Source organism: Adiantum capillus-veneris, chromosome 16, assembly GCF_014529385.1.
Source record: "Adiantum capillus-veneris isolate H3 chromosome 16, ASM1452938v2, whole genome shotgun sequence".
Lineage (NCBI taxonomy): Eukaryota > Viridiplantae > Streptophyta > Polypodiopsida > Polypodiales > Pteridaceae > Adiantum > Adiantum capillus-veneris.
In genome coordinates this window covers 60,456,558-60,479,107 of record NC_140946.1, presented here as the reverse complement: position 1 = coordinate 60,479,107, position 22,550 = coordinate 60,456,558, and the positions used below count along the sequence as shown (strand labels likewise).

Here is a 22,550-nt window from a genome sequence, read left to right as displayed (position 1 = left end):
AGATTTAGTAAGCAGCCTCATTTCATTCCAGTGAAGAAAACAATCAAGCTGGATCACTTAGCGAGACTGTTTGTGGCCCAGATTTTCAGATTACATGGCATACGTGAGACGATTGTCTCCGACAGGGACCCCATATCTACGAGTTTGTTTTGGAAGGCAATTTGGGAGAACATTGGGACGCGGTTGCAGTTCTCATCTTTCCCCCCGCAGATCGACGGGCAATGTGAGATTTCTAATTTAGTGGTTTTAGATTTATTGAAGTCTTATATCTTGGATCAAAAGACTCGATGGGAAAAGTATCTACCTTCGGTGGAATTTGCCTAGAACAACACAATACACTCTTCGACGAGAAAGGCGCCATTTGAGATCATTGAAGGTGCTGTGAAGGTTCCACCCTTCCTAAGCACGAAAGATAAGATTTTTGAAGCTGATGAGTACACGGGCGACAGACACGGCTTTTGCCAGGGTCCGCGAGGCTTTGCAGAAATCTCAAGAACGACAGAAAAAGGCAGTGGATGGCCATCGTTGCTATGTGAAGTTGAAGGAGGATGATTGGGTGCTCTTATGTTTTGAGAAGGCACGCTTGAGAAAGAAGAAGGGAAAGGAGAGGCTTTTTCCAAAGCTTAGTATGCGATACTATGGACCTTTCCAAATCTCGGAAAAGATCAATGATGTCTTCTTCCGATTGAAACTTCTTGACACTTGGAGGATTCACGATGCATTTCATGTGAGTCTCTTGAAACCTTTTAAAGGTGATGTGCCTGAAGATGGGGAGCCCGATGAGCAACCCGAAGTGGAGGAAAACGAGGAGATCCTTGTTCCTGAACAGATTTTGGCACATAAGGACAGAAAGAATAAGGGTAAAGTATGAAGGCAGTTCTTGGTTAAATTCAAGAACTATCCTGCATTGGATTCGAAGTGGATGGAGGAGGAGGACCCAGCAGATACTCCTCAGATTGTAAACCTTTACCTTGAAGCTTTTGGTTTAGCATAGTCTACTCCAAATGGAATCTAGAATTCAGCTTTGGCCGAAGATCCGATGCAGTGGGCTTGCACAAGAAGGGAGTCACTCCGCTCCTTTGTCAACAGATGCCTTGATTTTTAGAATACTAGAGTCATTGATGTCTCTTTGAGGTTCAGGGATACTAAGAGCTGACAGTATTCTGTTGTATGACTTTATGAAATGGAATTCTTGAATATGAAATTGATTTGTTCTTGACTTGTTTTTAAGTGCAGGAACTGATAGACGAAATGACTGCAGCATTTTAGTCTAAATGATCTTGAATAGACTTGGTTGCAATAGGGGTTAGTCAATCGGGCATCTATGAGATCCTGAGTGGATCTAGATGTGATTACTAACTGCATTGCCGATAAATCATGGTCTAAGACCCGAATGAATGTTGAATGTCATGTGATGTTTAGTGATGTCGTGTGATGTGACTGTCGAATGGTACATGTGCCAGATGTGCGTTCCTAGTGCGTCGGTACTAACAGTCAGTGTCTGCTACGGCAGTTTATGGCTTCTGTCTGTTTTGCAGGTGTAATCGAAGGCGATTACAATGCTTTCAATAGGGGGGTATGTCACAAACGGTGACGTTGCTGCCCACTATACACACACACTATCTGTTGATGATGTGGCTGCCCTGGGAACCCCCGGAAAGGACTTGAAAGGCTGACGTGGCTGGCTGCTCCTGTAGCCCCGGAAATGGCGGAAAAAAGGACACGTGGCAGCCCTTGCGTTTTGCGGTGAGATTTACGGAAAAGCAAGGCTGATTTACGATGCTGCTTTTTGGGGCATTTGAGCGTGGAAAATCACAGCTTTATTCTATGCAAGCAGTTGAGAGAGAGAAAGAAAGAAAGTTGCTTTATTTTCCACCAAGGCCTATGAGAGGGAAAATTAAAGCTGTTTTGTTTTTAATGCTTTTGAGTTACCCAGCTTTTGGGGCTCTGCTTTTAGCATCCCTTGTACTCTTTAAATGAGCAGGTAGGGCCTCATAACTCAGAGCATCTGGACGCAGAATCTGAGTGTGAGCGCCTGCCCGCATTCTTGTACTTTGAACACAGATTAATACAAAAAGAAATACCGAAAGGGGCGCCAATCTTTGGGGCCAAATATCTGTAGCCACGGAACTCCGTCGGGCCAGTGTTGAATCAATCGTGAACTGTGAACTGTTTGAATTGATTATTTGTGGTGTCGTGGTAGATTCTCGACTTGGAGTGTCCAAGTCTGTTACAAACTTTGCCATAATTGCCTGCATCGAAAGTGGCAAAACACTCTCGAGATGGAGTCACATGAAAGGAGACACCTGAGTCCACTATCCAAGACGGGACAAGCCATCACTCATAGACAATAAAGCGTCAATGACATCGCCCTTGGTGATTTGCATGTTCTGTGCATGATAAACTTGGGCATCCATAGGAGACATAGTGGCACACAGAATATCATCTATGTCAGACAATTACCGTATCGGAGGTTACATTGACCTTCTCCTTGTTCTTGGAACTATCAGATACATCTGCCTTGTCATCCTTTTCTTCTTGTCACCCACATACTTTTTCCTTTCTTGCTCTTTCATAATGTACCTGCAATTTGGCTTCTTATGGAGTTTCCGACCAACATTGGTACCAAGTGACGTTAGATTGTGTTTCTTTTGCTCTTGTTTCCTTTGCTCTTGCTTCTGCTCCTTCGACCAACATTCATATTCCTATCATCTGTCTTGCGGCTAATATGGTTTCATCGAGGCTCCTCTATTAGGTGAAATGTTTCGGGGTGAAACGCCCCCGTTGCGGGGTGAAACGTCTGAAACGTTTCACGGTTACGTTGACTCAAGACCTTTCAGGTCTACCAAAATTTCATCCGCAACAGCCATCTTTACATACGCAATAGCCTACTTTTTAAAATTAAGCTACATCTCATCTCTCATAGCTACAATCCACTGCCTTCGAATCTCTTTATTTCAAAGAGATTCTTTAGGTCCGAAGAGAAAGAGGCCGTATTATCACTTTTGTGCACAAACAAGAGAGAATTGAATTTTTGTAAAAAAAGAAAAATAAAAAATTAATAATTTGCTGAAATTTTAGTGATTTTTGCAAAAACAAGTTTCACAAAGGTAACACAACACTTCTAAAAGCTCCCCTTTGAAATTTTACTGAATTTTTGAATTTCTCGCCCAAAAATTTGTGGATTCTCATAATTTCAAAGTGCAATCCACAAATTGATACATGGGGTAGCTATGTGCATCAAAACGCCCACTTTTCACTGTTGTGTCCAAACTTGGACCAAAAACACCTTTGTTGGCAAATTTCTAGCAATTATCACAATTCTCTTACATAAAAAGCATGCTTCCACCTGAGAGTGAAGCATACACAGATGCGCAATTTTTGAAATGAAGAAATGTAGTAAGAGGGTTGGAGAGGAAACTTGCTTGCCAGAGAGACTTCCTGCAATGAAAACTTCTTAAAATGGGAGAGAGAGCTTCTCCAGGGTGAAATATTCAGCTGTTCGTTGCGAGGAATTTGCACGTGGCTCTTTTACCGCTTAAAAGAGGAGGTTTGCCAACGGAGGTTGGGTGAGTTTGAGCAACGGAGTGTTTGCACATAGGTGGAGTGTAGACAGATAGAGAGAGACAACGTGAGATGTGAGCGCTAGCTTCAGAAGAGGCCAACGATTTGTTGAAGTCCTCAAAAACCTAAATGATGAGGTTTTCGGGACGCTTTTATTAAAATGGGCCATTTGGCCACTTGGACAATGTGAAACCTTTAAAAATAGTCCAAGCGGCCCAAAGGCCAATAAATGAAGTATAATGCCTGTACAAGCCCAAAATGTTGGGCTAAAAATATACATAAAATATATCTGTAAAGCTCTCGATCAGAGCTACATGGTGGAAACGGTCTGGAGGTGACGTCTGGGCATTTATCCCAACATTGCCGTGTACCAAATCAATCATATCTCTCAAGAGGTAACTCTCTTGGCAACCCTCAAAGAAACAATTGGCTTGAGCTTGCAAAAATTCGTGTTGGTCTTGTTCTAATTCTAACAAAGTTGACTTGTTATGTTCGTATAAATCTCGCAAAAAGATCGAGTAAACAAAAAGATTGGATAACATTAATCTGGAAATGCATGAACCCAATACAAGTGGGATGGATTCGCCCTTTAATTTTATATCTAGGATGGTTTCTCTATCTTTCTCATTCTTCAATGTTGCCTTCTTTGCCCAATTATCAACCTGGACACGGTCCTTGTGGAACGAGGGTACTCCCAAGAGTACATCACACCCCTCCGAGGGCATGATATAGAAGCCCTCGTGCCCTAGATACCCTTAACAATGCAACCTTAGTTTGCTAATGACAGTGTAATGGAAACATCATGCCCCAATGCTATGCTAAAACCGCATCCATCTATGGTCTGATTTCTTTAGGCGTTATTCCAAGTCAAGCTGCCAATTCGCGTGAGATGAAGTTGGCCTTGGCCTCCATTGAAGAATATTAGGACTTCCTGATCTCGTACTTTGTCCCACGCTCTGCAAAGTTTTGTATTATGAGCCTTCTGCTCTAAGATCATAGGAACGAGTCCTGATCTTGTACTTTGCCCCACGCTCTGCCGAGTTTTGTATTCTGAGCCTTCTACTCTAAGATCACTCCCACGAAATCTGGAACGAGTCCTGCCTTTGTCTTTCCTTTCTTTGGGCGCTCCTGTGCCGATTTTGAAGTCTTTGGTTTGTCATTAGCTTGCTCTTTAGGTTCTTACTTAGGACACTTTACGAGAATGTGCCCTTGTTTCCCAAAACCGTAACACTTGTCCTTCGTGTAGTATCCTACAGGTTGTTCTATTTATAATTTCGGGCCGGGGTTTTTTTCTTTTGCTGCTTTCCCTTCTTTTTGTTATTGGAACAATCCTTTCCTATTGAGGCAGACATTGAAATTGACGTGTAGCCTTACTAAAGGGCGGTAAAACTTTGGCTTTCACTCAATTTATATGTAATTTAACACTTTACCTATACTTTATGACACAAAGTAACTGCATGAATAAACCTATAACTGGAATTCACCACTTCACAACAGTTTACAACTTGGTAGCGAGAGTGCTCCCAAGTAGACAGTGACACCCTGTTGGCCTCAAAGGTTGGCGCCCCTCTGGGTATTTCTTTATTCCAATTGAACTTGGAGAAAAACCTGTAATCTTCCACGAGCTGTCCCACTGTTATTGGGTTGAGAATTTCCTACTGTAGCCCAATTTTGGTAGCATAATGACAGTAGACAGTAAAAAGCTTTACAGACAAAATCCCCATGTAGTAGGTGACTTTCCGCGCGCATTAAAGCACATTTACAAACCTTGCGAGAAATTACAGCACACTAAATTCCCTGTTTACCCTCTAAAATGCATAAGAACTTCTGTTTAACAGTTCCCAGGGAAGCTCTTGGACCTTTAGGCATCAAAAAGGGTCAAAACCCCTAAACTTTCCAAAGATTACAGCAAGCTGTAATTCTTTGCTTTTATCTGCGTTTTGCATGTAGAACGCACCTATAAATAGCCCTTGAGTTCCTGCACCTATAGGGCTACTTGCCCTTTGATTTAGATGAGATGTCTCGCAAGAAATATCTCTTAATCAACCTGTACCTGCTTTGGATTAGCAGTTAGCTAATCCGGTACTTGCGCAAGAGGCTCTTGCCTCGGCAATCAAGCATAGATTTCCCCACATCTGTACATACAGATGAATAGCCCTTGAGGTGGGCATCACGATTCTGTATTCGAAAGGGGAGAGGTGTGCACGAGAGCGGAATCATCGTCCTACATAAGATATAGGAGAAGGCAAGATTTCGAGTAAAGTTGTGATCGATTACCTGCACTCACTACTCACACACAGTAGCTCACAATGAGTCAATTTCAGCCCTTTGTCTTCTCCAAATCGATTTTGGACGCCCCCCTTGCTGAGTTGTCCTTGCAGTTTGCTTTTTAGCCGCCAAGTGTCCACTTCGCCCAATTGAGTTAATTTCCTAGAGGCTAGTACCCACCAACTTATGAAGTCTCACCGAGGGGCCTAAATGACTTTAAATGAGCCTAGTCAGATTTCAATGCCGATCGGCCCACCACCATCTCATGGTTGTCTGGCCTTTACTTCTGCAGGTGAAACTCTCGGCCATCAGGCATTTTACACTGGCCATGCAATGTCCGGGCATTTGTGATTTCAAAAAGAGGGTAAATAAAAATCAAGGGAAGGAAACGAAAAAATAAAGTTAGTGGTTGTCACAGCCTGGTGACAGACACTGGCTTGTCCAACGTGTAGGTCAAAGAGCTAGAATGCATACCGAAGCTCCTTGGCGTGTGCTATAAGCCTTTGAATGGTTTGTGACTTTTGCTTTAGGCAATACCGTCAAATGTCTTTCGGAAGACCAGGAACAAAACCGCTCTACCTGCTCTTTACAGGTAATCTTCTGAAAAGAAGCTGCCGGCAAAAATGTATTCCAAAACCTTTGGCACTAAGAAACTAAAATGTCTTCCTTCGTCATCCTCAAATGATGTTAAGCAGTGATGATGTCCTCTTCATACTCCTCTGTTAACCATGCGAAAGTGAAGATTCTCTTGAATTTGATGCACGATTTAGGTGCTTTCTTGTGTAACAACAGGCTAGACCACCATGTTTGTGCATTACCCTTAAGAAAAGATGCAGCCTATTGTACCTTGGAGGCTTCCGAGAAACAACCTAGTAAAAGCGTTATCAAACTGTTGTATGAATGCAAGGGCTTGATGGGTATCCTTTCAGCCTTAAAACTTGTCAAACCGTATTGCTTGATCCCCATCCTTGAACTCCTTGGTCCTTTTACTCTTTTTCTCTAGATAATCATAATGAGCTAGTAGCATTAAGGGGTTCCGTTTCTTTCCATCAATAGTCCCAAATACGCGGGAATCATTATCCGAACTGTGAGAGGATGAAGTGTCCTTCCTCGAAACTACAAGAATGCTTGCGGTGCTTGCTAGACCTCTTCTGAGATTTGCTTTTCTTGCTTTTCTTTGTCTTTTGCCACTTCTTTCGATTCTTTTTCTCATTGTTAGTATCAGAGGAAGATCTCTATGAGCTATCTGAAGACGAGAACGAAGACGGAGAACTGGGTCATCCTCAAAACAAACACGTTTCTTGGATTTACTAGCCTCCTCGAAAGTGGATTTCTGACCTAGGTAGCGAGTATATTCCTCTGAATGAATCTTCTTCGGAGCCTTCATCAATTGATTGACTTTCTTTTCAAGAGTGTCGTTGGCGAGCACAATTTCTGATTTTTTTGCACTCGGCTTTGCTTTCTTCTACATTGCCAACTTGAGAGGTGAATGAACGACATCTCGCCATTGTGAGTGAACCTCGTCAAGCGGGTGGTTCTTAGATACTTTGCGTATTTCAGGTCTTTGGAGTACTTGATCATCCTTTTGGCATAGTTGTCAACGTGCAGTTGATGTCGGTATTGGCTCTTGTCGGGATCTCCTAATGGAAGCGAGCCATGGTCTTCTCTCGATTCCCAAGGAGGAGGTCGGCTTCGGTTGGAATCTCTGTTGTTTTCCTCTGTTGCTCCGCTAGGATTGGAGTGCTCTTCATCTCCCCAAAGTCAGGTAGTCGGTGGAACACTTTCCTTTCTGTGGGATTGACTCTTAGAACCCACGTACAATGCGGGAAAAGGGATCAGATCCTCTATAGAAGAAGAATCATGTGAACTACGATAGCACTGTAACAGGCTTGGACATTCCAAGCGATAAATCTACAGCAACATGCATGAAAAAATCGCAAATAATTGAACTTGGAGAGAGAGAGAGAGAGAGAGAGAGAGAGAGAGAGAGAGAGAGAGAGAGAGAGAGAGAGATCCGTTGCACTGGCCCCAAAGACTGGCGCCCTTATCAGTATTTCTTTCTTTCTTCATGCTTCACAAGGTACAATGTTCGAGGGCCCTCTCTGTGTAGTGCTACCAAGCTAATCTGCCAAAGAGAGAGGCCGTGGTACACTTATATAGGTTTTACATGAGGCCAAAAAACAAGCCCCCCACTAAAGAATGAAAAGCTGTCACAAAATGAAGACGTGACGTGTCCGCCTAGAAACTGACAGAGTTGAAAGATTATAAGTTGTTCCAACTTACAAGGTACCCGTCCGATGGGGCCCTTGGGGACACATATAGGTAATAAAAAAAAAAAGAGATCGCGAAGATGCTGACGTAGCAAGGGCTGTACAGACTCCTCCGGATTTTCCACTATTTGTTGATGTAGTTCCGCAAATAAATCACGTAAATCTGCCAATATTTCTGGGCTCGGAACTACGTCGGTCTCTCTCTCTCTCTCTCTCTCTCTCTCTCTCTCTCTCTCTCTCTCTCTCTCTCTCTCTCTCTCTCTCTCTCTCTCTCTCTCTTTTAAAGTTTAGTAATTTTAAAGGTTATGTTCGTGAGTTGCTATTGATTTCTCGCTTGGAGCGTCCAAGCTTGTCATAATGGTATCAGAGCTTAGAAAGGTTCTTTTTCTATGGAGGATCCGATCCCTTCTGTAGCACACACAGATTTTTGAGGAGAACATGTCAGAACAATCGAGATTTTATCTATATGTGAAAGAATCTTTGTGCTCCGTCCGCGGGCTTGTTAGCCACTCCCACCCTTCGTACATTGCGCATCGGGCATGCTCCCGTATTTATTGCTCTGTCTTACATGGCATAAGCCATAAAGAACCCCAGATTACACATGGGTTCTCTTGGAGAATCTGACAGAGATAACACCTCTCGGTGGATAGGCAAAGAAAAGTTGAAATCCGACGTGGGAACTGAAGAAAAGAATGAAGATTTGGACAAATTGACAGAGATCCCCGGTTTACTAGTTTGTTTTGGAGGGCAATCTGGGAGAACATTGGCACGCGGTTGCAGTTCTCATCCTCGTTCCACCCGCAGACAGATTGGCAATTTGAGATAGCCAATTCAGTGGTTTCAGATTTGTTGAAGTCTTATATTTCGGATCAGAATACTCAATGGGAAAAGTATTTGCCCTTGGTGGAGTTTGCCTACAACAACACAGTTCATTCTTCGACGAGGAAGGCGCAATTTGAGGTAATTGACAATGACTAAGAAAGATACATTGGATGACTACTGTCAGAGGTGTTGGGATATTATTTACCAGAGAGACCAGATTGAGCTGTTTGCGGTGGTTTGTCAAAAGAGATTCGAGACTTTTGTCTAAACCAGAAGTCTGACTCCATTCAGAGACTTATGGGACATGCTAAGCAATGATTTGAAATGCATGTCGGATCATTGACTTATGGACAAGATAGTATCCACCTCAGCAAGGCAAGAGTCCGCCAGATTGAAGAGAATGAATCAATGGAACCGGATGACAACCAATCACAGGATTCTCGGGAGGCATGGGAAGCTCTTCCTATCTCCATATCTAGCCGGTGTGATGATACTCAAAGCTGACCAATTGCTAGTCGTCAGCTATGTGGCATGTATGTGTCCATGTAGTTTGGTCTCTGGATGAAGCCCTCGTCTAGCAAGGTCAAGAAGTGCTCATTGCAATAAAGCATCTTTAGGAGAAGAGGCTGTCTAGGTGCACTCCATGTCTCTCTGATATAGAGCTGCCGTAGATCATGTCTGAGTACTGTGTTTCTCTTATTGTGTGAGAGTTGGATGAAGGGTAAGTCCGGGTGATACTGGAAAGGCGGTAATCTATCCATGTCTAGTCCATGTGCTTCGAACCACTCTCTCACCTGCAAGTACCAAGACTCATGCTCACCTCGCTCTGAAATCTGTCTGGAGTCCTCAAAGGCTTTGCATGTGAGTCAATCTGACAACATCTATCACAGGTTTGTGATGTAGCAACAACAGAGGGTTAGCGTTTTAATAAACCCAACCCTAACCCGCCCAGCTTAAAGATTATGGCCGAGGGGCCTAAACCCTTCAAAAATAAAGCAGCACGAGTTCCATGATGACGTGCCCAGTCGTACAGACCTCTACGTTTCACAGACTGGATGTGGCACCTGTACGGACAATTCCGTGTTTTACAGGCAGCCCTCGAAATGCAAGCTTTTGGGAGAAGAGCTTTTGTATCAGGCTTGGACGCTCCAAGCGAGAAATCAGTAGCAACACACAAACAGAAACTTCAAAATTACTAAACTTTAATAGAGAGAGAGAGAGAGAGAGAGAGAGAGAGAGAGAGAGAGAGAGAGAGAGAGAGAGAGAGAGAGAGAGAGAGAGAGAGATTCGACACGGCCCGGTGTAGTTCCGTGCACAGAGGTATTGGCCTCAAAGTTTGGCGCCCTTTTCAGTATTCTTTATCATTAATCATTGCAAAGTACAACTCTCGAGGGACCTTTGCTCTCAGACTCTGCATCCAGATGCTCACTAGAGTGAGGCCCCAAGTCTCTTATAAACAGAACAAGGGATGCCCAAAGCAGAGCCCCAAAAGCAATCACATGAAAAGCTTCAAGTCCCAAAAGCATATGGCCTAAAAGCTGGCGCTAGCGAGAGTGTCCAGTGCAACAGAAGTGTTTAAGGATTTAGCTCGGATCTAGTACCCCGCACAAACACAAGGTTACTTTACTTGACTTGAGAGAATTGAACTGAACTAAATGAAGAGAGAGAGAGAGAGAGAGAGAGAGAGAGAGAGAGAGAGAGAGAGAGAGAGAGAGATGACACTGAATGTCGGGTCCCAAACCCTCAAGGGCGAGAGAGAAAGAAAGAAAGAAAGAAAGATTTTTAACGTCTATGTCAGGCCGAAATCGGCCTATGAGACAAATCAAATGTACATGGTGTGTATGTCATCCGTCTATCGGAAAGACAAATGAAACAAAACTGATACAAAACTAAACTGAATGTAGGTAGTGGAGTATCTGAGGAGGGATGGAGCTCTATCTCTAGGGGTATATGCATGTCTATATGCTCAAGGTAGTACAATCATGAGAATGCGAGAGAGAGAGAGAGAGAGAGAGAGAAGAGACGACATTGAATGTCGGGTCCCAAACCCTCAAGGGCCCCCTTGCTCTCTTACCAGAGCAAGTACTTTCTTAAACCCTCAAGGGCCCCCTTGCTCTCTTGCCAAATCAATTACTTTCTTTATTCTTGCACAATGCTGATACGATGATGCTAAATACTGAGATGTTGATGCTAATGGGTACTCATGCTACTAACGGATAATGAGGAGTACTGCGTGATGCTAAGGTACTGATGAGTACTACGGGGTACTGAGGTACTACGGGGTACAAAGGGGTGTTGAGGTACTGAGGGGTTCTGTGAAAACGACGAGGAAGTATTGATGGATTTTCGATGACGACGAGGGTAATGGGCTGAAATCTAAAAACGCTACTGCTCCACTGCGCCAGGAAACTATTGGCGAAGATGGAGAGGCTAAGCATCGATAGCTGATGCAAACTGCAAAAATGCTGCTGGCTGATCTTAAAAAACGCTGGTGCAAGCTCGCACAAAAGCTGGTCTTGCGGGTGGGTACTACTGCCTCTGTTGCCTCTTTTGGTCTCTAGCGCTGCCCATAGGCTGCCTTTATAGGTGACTTGAAGGCTGGTTGAGCAGTCACAAATCAGCCCCGACGACCAAGGAATAAATAGGCTGACAATAACTTATTAACAAATAAAATGCTAAGAGGTGGTGCCCACGGCAAAACACCTATATGCTGAAATGGTGTCCTGTGCAAAAGAGGGTATGCAACTATGACCTGCCTGGGCATGCACGTCCCCTAGAGGCTCACGAGGATGCCAGGCTAGGTCCAAAGCTAAGACTCATGCTAGACTGTAGTAGAAGCATGTCCACGTAGCGCAAGTGAAGTGCACACGTGACATCCCCCTTGTTAAAGGTGAGGCACAACTGCCGAACTTCTACCTATACTTTTGATGCTGAATGCTTCTGATGCTTGTGGATGCATAACCAATGAAAACTCCTCCAAATGGGTGGATATGGTGGTTGTAAAGACTGTTGCGAAGTAACACTGACCAATCGAGTTACTAGGTAGCGTTACTACTGTCACAAAATATCAGCCTTGATGTTGACTCTGCCTTGCGAGCAAGCTCTGACCACTCGAATAGTCCTGCCGTGAAAACATTGCGGGTGAAACTGAAAGGTAAGGGTGCTCAGAGATATTTCCGAAGGTTGCTTGTTGACGAAAGTGGATGCACACTACATGCTAATGCGAATGCAGAAGAGGGTTAGGGATCCTGTCTCCAACTCCTTCCATATCCGCATAAGAGGCAAGTAGATCCTAGTACTCAAGATCTAGGTTTTTGTGTATCCGATGTCGATCTTTCTTCAAAGACATGGCAATGAAGATGGGAGCTGGTATTGGATGCTTGATACTAAGGGTGCTGAGAGGCCAATATGTCTGGGGTAGAGACGTGAAGCTTCTTTAAGGAAAAAAATGGAAGAGGTTCTTTGGGTTCTTGGTGTACTTGGGATTCTTGGTGGTTCTTGATGTCCTTCGGATTGTACTTGGGGTTCTTCCCTTGAGTTTGCGAAGCCGAAGCACGCACAGAACAATGTCAGATGCGCACACAAATCTCTAATACCAATGTCAAGTGCAGCGGAAGTGTTTAAGGATTTAGCTCGGATCTAGTACTCCGCACAAACACAAGGTTACTTTATATCACTTGAAAGAACTGAACTCAGCTAAATGAAAAGAGAGAGACACAAGAGAGAGAGAAAAGAGACGACACCGAATGTCAGGTCCCAAACCCTGAAGGGCCCCCTTGCTCTGTTGCCAGAGCAAGTACTTTCTTTATTCTTGCACAATGATGATACAATGATGCTAAATGCTGAGATGCTGATGCTGATGGGTACTGATGCTACTGATGGGGTATTGAGGGGTGCTAAGGTACTGGAGTGCTGAGGGGTTCTGTGTCGACGACGATGATGACGATTACGACGAGGTATTGATGGGTTCTATGTCCATGACGACGACGAGAAACTGATGGGTTCTATGTCGACGACGATGACGACGAGGTACTGAGGGCTCTATGTCGACGACGACGACGAGGCTAATGGGCTGAAATCTGAAAACGCTACTGCTCTGATGCAAACTGCAAAAACGCTGCTGGCTGATCTTAAAAAACGGTGGTGCAAACTTGCACAAATGTTGGTCCTGTGGGTATTGCTGAGAAGGGCTTTGCGGGTGGATACTGCTGCTTCTGTTGCCTCTTCTCGTCTCTAGCGCTGCCCATAGGCTGCCTTTATAGGTGAGTTGAAGGCTGGTCGAGCAGTCACAAATAAGCCCCCACGACCACGGAATAAATAGACTGAAATAGCTTATTAACAAATAAAATGCTAAGAGGTGGTTCACACGGCAAAACTCCTATATGGTGAAATGCTATCTTGTGCAAGAGAGGGTATGCAACTATGACTTGCCTGGGCATGCACGTCCTGCTAGAGGCTCACAAGGGTGCCGAGCTAGGTCCTATGCTAGTCTGTAGCAGAGGCATGTCTACATAGCGCAAGTGAAGTGCGCACGTAACAGGCAGCTTCCGCAATTTACGAAAATCCATACAATGCCATATCAGTGGTCAGCGGAAAATCCGGAAGCACCCGTACAACCCTTGCCACGTCAACATCTTCGCGATCTCTTTTCTTTATTACCTCTATGTGTTCCCAAGGGCCCCATCGGATGGGTACCCTGTAAATTGGAGCAACTTATAATCTTTTAACTCTGTCAGTTTCCGGGTGGACATACCACGTCATCAGTTTGTGACACACCCCCCTCTTGAAAGAATTGTAATTGCCCTCAATTACGCTTGCAAGATCAAACATAAGCCATAAACAAGTTCAATAGACACTGACTCTAAGCACTGACGCACTAAACGACACAAATCCAGCACTTGCACAAAGACGACTGTCACTAAACTGAACATCCACATCACATTCAAATCAAAGCACATAAAGTCCATCGAGATCTCGGACCATGATCTCTTGGAAACGTGTTTAGCAATCACATCTAGATAACACTGGATCTCACTGATGTTGGATTGACTAATTCTTATTGCTATCATGTCCATCTCATATGGAATCTCAAGACCGAAATGTTGCAATCATTTCGACTTTCAAACATGCACTCAGACATGACTCACATGAGAGAGCACACGTAAATGTCGAGAATTCCCAGTTCGAAGTACTTCTTTCATAAAGTCATACAACAGAATATTGTCAGCCAGTGAGTATCCCTAAACTCCAAAGAAAAATCAGTGACTTTATTCCATCTGGGTAACATGTAACAAAGGAGCTGAGTGACTCCCCTCTTGTGCAATCCAGCTTGCACCAGATTGCTGATCCACGGGATCTCTCGAAATAGTCGAACCTAGACTGAAAACCTCAAGGTAAAGTTCCAATATCTGAGGAGTATTTGCTAGGTCTCCCCCTCTATATACTTCGCATCCAATGCCAGATAGTTCTTGAATTTTTTTAAGAACCGCCGTATCACTCTACCTTTCCCTTTCATTTCCTTATGATCCAGTATCTGTTCGAGAACGAGTATCTCCTTGCTCTCTACTACTTCAGGTTGCTCCTCAGATTCCCTGTCGACTGGCACCTCATCCATGAAAGGTTTCAAGAGACTCACATGAAAAGCATTGTGAATCTTCCAAGTATCTCGCAACTTCATTCTAAAGGATACATCATTTATTTTGGAAAGGGCCATAATATCGCATACTTAGCTTTGGAAAAAGCCTCTCCTTTACCTTTTGTTTCCTTAGGAGTGCCTCTCGAACCATAAGAGCACCCAATCATCTTCCTTCAGTTGCCAGTCGCGTCGATTTTTGTCGGCTGCCTTCTTATGACTTGCTTGAGACTTCTCAAGAGCCTCGCGAACCTTGGTAAAAGCAGTGTTCAAATCTCTCGTATACTGATCCGCTTCAAAAATCTTATCCTAGGTCTAGGGATTTCTCTGATCTACCAAATGATTCCCTTTTCCTTTCTTTCCTTGTGCCCTTGGACGTGTGGGTAGCTTCACTAGCTTCCTCGGTCCATTGGCACGTCAGTCTCAATCGTCGAAACCCTGATACACACTATCATCTGATCCCCTTTCTTTGGAATCCATTGATGAACTTGCATCTGGTTCTTTTAGTTCGTCGGGACCTTCGGATGTACAGATATGAGGCTCTCAGGACAGTTCACCCACGACACATCATGGAGTCTAGAGATCAGCGCCTGTTTGGCCGTTTTCTAGTGGAGATACATAGACATAGAGAGACATTGTTGGCACTTGTAGCGGCACCAAAGAGTGGCAGACAATCACATCTTACCGACCTCTTCCTAAGGACCACAACCCTACTAACACCCGTCACATAGACACAAAGAGGGGCACCCTAAAGCAAGCTGAGACAGTCAGAGCTAGGACTCTCCCGAGCTCCAAGATACACAGCTCCAAGACTCCATCGCACTTGGATCTAAGAAATCCAAACTCGCCACCATTAGGCAGCCCAAGAGAGATTTGCTCTGATGCTGGCGGACCCAACCGTGATCATATGCACAGCCCTTACACCACCCCCACCCATGTACCAGACCTTGCACCCCCAATTTGATATAGGATGGAGCTAGTCAGCTTGATGCACTTCATGATTGTACTTCCTTGAGCATATAGATGTGCATCCATACCCCCTAGAGATATAAGCCCCCACCTCCCCCCCCCCCCCCCCCCCCCCCCCCCCCCCCCTTCTCCCCACATATATGCCATGTAACTTGCATCCTAGCCTCCCATGGATCACCCCTCTCTTGCCACAGGACCACGTTTTTTTACTTCGTACTTTTGTCCTTCCTTGATTGATGGAGTCAGTTAACAAGAATTAATGGGTACTATGTGTACCATGTAAATACTTAATGAGGCTCTAAATCAGTTGTCCACAGATGTTTATCTGCTTAGACTAGGGGCTCCTTGTAATACATGCATTATGTCTAATTCATTACTTGCCATTTCTTTCTTTCAGGAAGCTGGAGGGTCTCCTTCAGCTGGGATGTCCTTTAACCTCCGCTTGCAGTTGTGGCTGCTCATAATGAGTGGCTTAGCTACAATCATGTTGTGGCAAAAGGTAAACCAATTGTCACGTGTCAGAGCTCTAAAGCGATTCTTGGTTTAAGTATTCAAAACGGTCGTTGGTTTTACAGGTATGTGCAGAAGGTGTGGTTGCACGTTTTTTTGCTGGGAAGTTTCCTTCAAACCGCCCGAAGTTCCTTGTATAGTGAATGCCATTATCGCATAAGAAGGCATCAGGAAAATTGAATCCTCAAATAGCTGGGTACTAAACATGTGCATGCTTTGCACAAGGTCTCTCTCTCTCTCTCTCTCTCTCTCTCTCTCTCTCTCTCTCTCTCTCTCTCTCTCTGAGCATGCTGTATTTCATTTTGTAGCATCTTATTTTTAACACTTTTGTCCTTCTGTCTAGATACCCAAGGGACACATTCGTGCACGGCTCTGTTTCGTAGATCGACTTTGGCTTTTAGAACTCTCTCTCTCTCTCTCTCTCTCTCTCTCTCTCTCTCTCTCTCTCTCTCTCTCTCTCATTTGAGGAGAAACTACTTTATTGAGGTGTCATCTACACAGCCAACTGGACAGCCTAGCTGTGAGTGTTCTTGGCCTTGAAGGCTTTTATTTCCCATTTCCCAAATTTCTCCCTCTTTGATGGTTGTATAGTTTTCCGTATTTCACACACACACTTTGATTCAACCCATTGACATATGGTTCTTAACCAAAACAAAGGAGATGTCATAGTTTGGAGATGCAATGAGTAGGAATAATCAATCTTCTTAAGATGCAGGTGTCAAAATTTACAAGTTATTTTTCATTGAAGTTTTCTGAGAGTCAAATTTGGCCTCAATGAAAAGCAACTTTGACAAGTTGGGCCCTGTTGAAAGAGCTTTAAACCAATCTCAAGGAGAACAGTTAGCAAGCCAGTTATGAGCGATTGAAAGAAAAGCTTTGCGAATAAAAAATGCCTTTGCCAATTGAGGTAGGTTTTTTGAGGGGTAGAAGGGTGCGCAATACCTTTACACTTGTCCTGTAAAAAAACGACCACTTTTGTGGCTTTTAGAGACTTTCGCAAAAGAATTTCCAATACTTCTAAAGACAAAAGATCCTTTTAGGGAAATATGGCCAGCATGAATAATGAGTTAATAAAAAAACATGAGAACGGAAAACATTGAAATTTTCTTACCATGGTCATTTATAAGCAGGATTTTGTCAATATGGGCACAATTTTATTAAATTCTCTCAAAGGTAGATCACATAATTTTTTAGGCAGGTTCAAAACTCTTTGAGAAATCCCTCCTTATGTATGCAACAGAGTTGTTGAGCTTCTATGATACCTATGTAAAGGCTGACAGCATTTAGTATTAGTTTAAGTTGTAAATTGCAATTTTACGCACACTTTGCTATTTCTAGAAAAGTAATTATATAACACTTGGACTTTGAGCTCAAAGATGACTCTTATAGTTTTCTTCAAATCTTAAACCCATGACACCCTCAGTTCTTTTTAACAAGACAAGTCTTCTTAAAGTGAAGCCTCGGCAATAGGAGTCTATAGCCTATGTCTTGCAACATACGACATACCACCCTCCCTAGGGGTGTCCACACCGCCCTACTCCACTGTCACGGTACCAAGGACTGCTACACCTTAGCATTCCGCATTCTAAGGTGTAAACAAGAAACCCAAGGTGTGATGTGATGGGTTTTAGGGTTAGAGTGTGCGTTGAGGTTCTCTGCATATAAGAGCCTTTCTCTTCTCTTCTTGTAGAGGTTCTTGCAGTGTTGTTCAATTGTGCCATGTGTGAGGGATTAATTGAGACTTGGAGGTTGTCTACTATTGTGTCCATCTTCAAAGCAGGTGATCCTACAGAGCCTAGAAATTACTGCACTAATATGGTTGGGCACACATTGGCAAGGTTGTATGCATCCATTTTTGAGCAGCAGTTGAGTAATTGGGCAGAGGGTGAGGGTGTACGAGCAAAGGGCCAGGCCGGTTTCAGGAGGGGTTTCTCCACTCTTGATCATATTCTAACACTCAGAGCCATCATTGAGGAGGGCAGGTCACATGGGAGACGAATTTATTGTCGCTTTGTGGATTTCCGCAAAGCATTTGACATAGTACCGAGAGCTCGATTGATGCGTAGACTCCAAGAGATGGGGGTGCCCATAGTGTTGATTTGGGGGATTATGGATCTATACAAAGTGATGGGACATGTACGCACTCTGGACGGGATATCTGATTTAGTTCACTCCACCATTGGGGTGAAAGTCTACTCTATTTGGTATGTATGTTGATGAGGTGTCTGATTACATTGACAGAGAGGGTGATAGAGGTGCCCAGCTGGTAGAGAGGTGGATCCCATTGTTGTTATATGCTGATGATATTGTGCTAATCTCTGACTCACCACACGGTATGCAGCGACTGTTGGATGCATTACATAGTTTTGGAGAGGATAGTGGATTCTCTGTAAACCTTGGTAAAACCAAGGTTATCGTGTTTAACACCACACCACAGTGGATCATGAGATCAGCACGGACTTTCACATATGGTCAGGAGATTGTAGAGTAAAGAGATGCATACACTTACCTTGGGGTTGTCTTCATTGGACCGAGGTTTTCTTTGGGGAGAGCAGCAGAGACTAGACTGACTAGAGCTTATGCGGCCTTGGGAGGCTTGGAGAGGATGTGTTCGCAGGTTGAGTTCCAGGAACCTCGGACAAAGTTATGGCTCTTTGATACTTCAGTAGCCTCAGCTATGTCGTATGGTGTGCAGATATGGGGACCTTCTGTTGGTCAGGATGGTTGGAGACGTATGGAAAGGCCCTTGGTATCTATGATCTCTCGATTGATCAGAGCCAAGGCCTCCGTACCACACGCTATCATTCGAGCAGAGCTAGCTGCCCCTCCTATGGAGATTGAGTCGCTTTACCAGACTAGTCTCCTTTGTGCACAACTTGTGGGATACTACTAGAGACAGATATGTTAGACTGGCCCTTGAGTCTTCCAAACAGTTAGCTCTTCAGAGGGACACTTCATACTGGTATGCACAGATGACATCATGGTTTCAAATGCATGGCTTCACCATGGACAGGTTGCCCCCTTGCCAGTACTCTCTTCAGACACCCTCGATGTCTCTTACACGGGTGGAGACTACTAGACTCATTCGTAAGGACTTGATCCAGATGGATACTAGGGGGACATGGATAGAGCCGCCACAGGAGTTGGGCACGAAGATGGCTTTCTATAGAGAGCATCTTCTCCACCTCACAGGAGATGGGTTTGTGATTGAACCCAGCTACATGGACACACATATGTCTCATGGTTTGCGGTGTGCCATTGGTCAGATACGCACATCCTCACATCAGCTGGAGATTGAGACTGGTAGATTCAAAGGGATACCAGCAGACAGCAAGATATGCCGCTTATGCCAACTAGAGCCAGAGACAGAGCTACATTACATATGTCATTGCACAGTGTACTATGAGATACGGGGCCGTTTCCACTGCTTTTCAAAGAGGGTTTTGGTCCTTTCTCTAAGATCATGAGTTATGAGGATCAGAGATGTCTTGGGCTATATCTACTTGAGTTACGCAAATATAGACACTTTACTGGGGAGAGACAGTCCCAGAGACAGATTACAGATTTCTTTTCACTAGATATGGGACAGCCACGGGAGCAGCAATCATTGCAAAGCTCGGCCCACACTCATTCGACCACTACCGGCACTCTCATCGACCGAGCACTGGAGCTACGGAGATCCAGACAGCCACAATTGAGGAGAGGGGCTACACAGCATTGACATAGACTACAGCAAAGGATTCGAGCCATACTCTCGACATCTAGAGTGCAGATGAGGATAGATTCTAGTAGTAGTATCTTTGTTCTAGTTCTTTGGTGCCCAGACATGGTATTAGATTCACCATTTTGTAACAGATTGGTCTCATGGGTCATTTTGGCCTTTTGAAGACGGTAATATAACATTCACAAAGTTATGGTGTTCAACACCACAGCACAGTGGGTCAAGCGAAATGCGCCCATGCTATCCGTCTATACTCTTCTCACCCTTCTCATAATCCCAATCAAACGTCTTTTGATACATCGTAGTTCTTGGGCAGATTGTTCTATTGTTTGGCATCTAATGAGCGTCAACATTGATTTCAAACAAGTCTACCCACACCACCCAACCGCCTCCATTGCACACTCGATTTATCCTGGTTGTCCCTAATATCCTCCACCATCGCATTTGACCCCTGCTTCCAAGGTATTCAAGAGGATGGTTCTACCTTCAATTCTTTTTTGGTTTTAGGTACACACCACTCAAAGATCGCTATCAAGTTCTTACAGCAAGTTGGTGTCATTTTTCGAAACGACAACTTTACAGAGGATTCCTAACTCATTTGTGTCACCTCTTTCCTCAAAGATAGTGATATTGAATGGTGGGCCGCGTTCTCTGGCAAACCTCGTTGTCCCAAGGCATGGCAGTAATACAAGTTGCTTTCTCTCAAGATTTCTTGGATGATACCTTTGAGTTGGACCTGGTCTTTGCATGGTCTAAACTACGGAAGTCTTGCACCATCACTCTTGACACAAAAATTAAAGATTCTGGGATGTTCTGATTTCTGTGTCTGTGAGGTTGTTTGTGAACAATAGCTATCTTTATTGTTTGTGAACACACCTTCCTGACCAAGTGGAGCATTACACGGTTTGGCTTTTCCATTGAGAGATTACTGTGTCAGGGAGGTTGTTGACAACATCCACTAACTCAGGTCTCATGCTTGGATGGGATATTGTATGATGAAGTGAGATTTGTTTTTTTCTAGTCTTCCAGGATCTGAAGCTGAAGGTGTCAGAAAAGCATCCACATAGACAGCTGGTTTGTGGCAGCAAAGCTTTCACATTGACGTTCTTTTTTTATCCTTAGATATCATCTCTTCCTGTCCCTGCAAGAGAAAATGTGACTGATATGTGCAAGAAATATCTATTTTAGGGTGAAAAATACTACTTACTATACATCTCTCATTTGGACTCCAGCTTACATGAAGCAAGAGTTTCATCTAATGGTTTTTGGATGCTGCAAACAGGTTGTGCAGTTAGGTTCTTGAATTCTACACACAATCTTTGCAAGAAGATTTTGCAATGGAAAACAATTTTTTGGCCATAACTACTTTGAGGTACATTGGACATGTTGGCATAGTCTAATTTGCAAGAATTTGCACTTGGAATTTCCTGCAGTAGAAGCAAGCTATCTTTTGCGTAACTGCTTGCAAATTTTTGATCTCCCATACAACAAGACAATTATGTGTATAGATACTTTGAACATTATAGGTCACTATGTGATGCTCCTTGTGAGCTACAATGGCTTGTATAATTGTATGCAAGCGTTTTCTGTTGGATGTGGGATGCATATTTGAACCTGGATTTGTGACATCTATGCCCAAGGTTCTTATCCATCTTCAATGTCTATGTTGCTGCACATGCTTGTATGCAAATTTGAATTAATTTTGGGTTTATTTGATGTGGATGTGGTTACGGTCTTCAATGTGTAAGCATATGCTCATTCTGAGAGAAGATATGCTCATTCGTGAGACTGTCTGTATTGAGAGCTTTTAGATATGCTTATGATGATTCCCTTTATGTACTCTTGAGTGCCTCCAACAATTTACATAACATCTTTGATTTCTTGATGGCATTCATGTGCATGGGCATACCATTTCCTCACCCTCTTGATGTGCCTTTTGGCATCATGTCTATAAGAGTTCTTGGGAGTTGTTTTGGATCAGTTTTTTGTTTTATTACTCTTATGATAATCTTGTGCATTTTATGATGGTTGCTCCAATGTTCACAATTATGGTCTAATGACTCCTCTCATGTGGGATTGAGGCAATGCCTCTTTGAGGTAACAGCTTTTATAGCTTGATTTGAGTTGCGTGTATGGTTTGTCACCTACTTGTGTGCATTTCTAATTGTTTTAGTAGTGTCCTATTTCTTTCTATTCGCGTATCTGTAAGCCAGTTGTGGATTTTTGTCATAGTTTATCTGCTTGATTTATCCATTGTTGTATCATGTGTTTTGAGTGAGAAATTCTTAAATTATTGCAAAAACTTTAGCAATTATGTTTACGTTGGCTAAAACTATGGTCAAATTGTACTTTGCAAAAGTAGTCTACTTTAATGCTACCAATAAGAAGACCATCGAGCTATCTTGGAAAAAGCTATGCAAAATTCAAGAACATGATATTTCTTCTTACAAGGTTTACTTTACAAATGTGCTCTTTCTTTAAGAATAAAAGGTGGCAATATCATCTCACATTTGAGTGAGTTCATAATTAGTTTCAACAAGTTGTAGGAACAAAAGCTGAACTTAAGACTATGAGACCTTGAACCTTTGTTCATGGGACACGTGTGTTATTGCCATAACAATTGCACACCTCTTGAACATACCTTGAACTTTGATGATATAGCAAGTGGCTTGCTTTTTTAGGAGGTCAAACGGAAGTGTGTCGATGAAGGCAAGGTGAATGAAGATCTCTCTCTTCATAGAGGTATAAAATCAATTCAAGGGAAGTCTTGTGCAAGAAGCAAGTCTCGTGGTGT

At 43.5% G+C, this 22,550-nt stretch overlaps 1 protein-coding gene across 5 annotated transcripts in view; it reads left to right on the top strand.

The window, feature by feature from the left end:
- LOC147439140 (uncharacterized) overlaps positions 1-21,418 on the top strand; it is a 158,040-nt gene extending 136,622 nt beyond the window's left edge. For 3 of the 5 annotated variants that reach the window (XM_086485046.1, XM_086485045.1, XM_086485044.1), the window contains 3 exons: positions 15,923-16,024; positions 16,101-16,260; positions 21,039-21,418. In XM_086485046.1, coding sequence (XP_086341172.1) covers positions 15,923-16,024; positions 16,101-16,175 — 177 coding nt within the window. In that variant the 3' untranslated portion in view covers positions 16,176-16,260; positions 21,039-21,418. Of the gene's footprint in view, positions 1-15,922; positions 16,025-16,100; positions 16,261-16,378 lie in introns of all 5 variants that reach the window. The other 2 variants (XM_086485043.1, XM_086485042.1) reach the window with 2 other exon arrangements.
- The last annotated feature ends 1,132 nt before the right edge of the window (positions 21,419-22,550 follow it).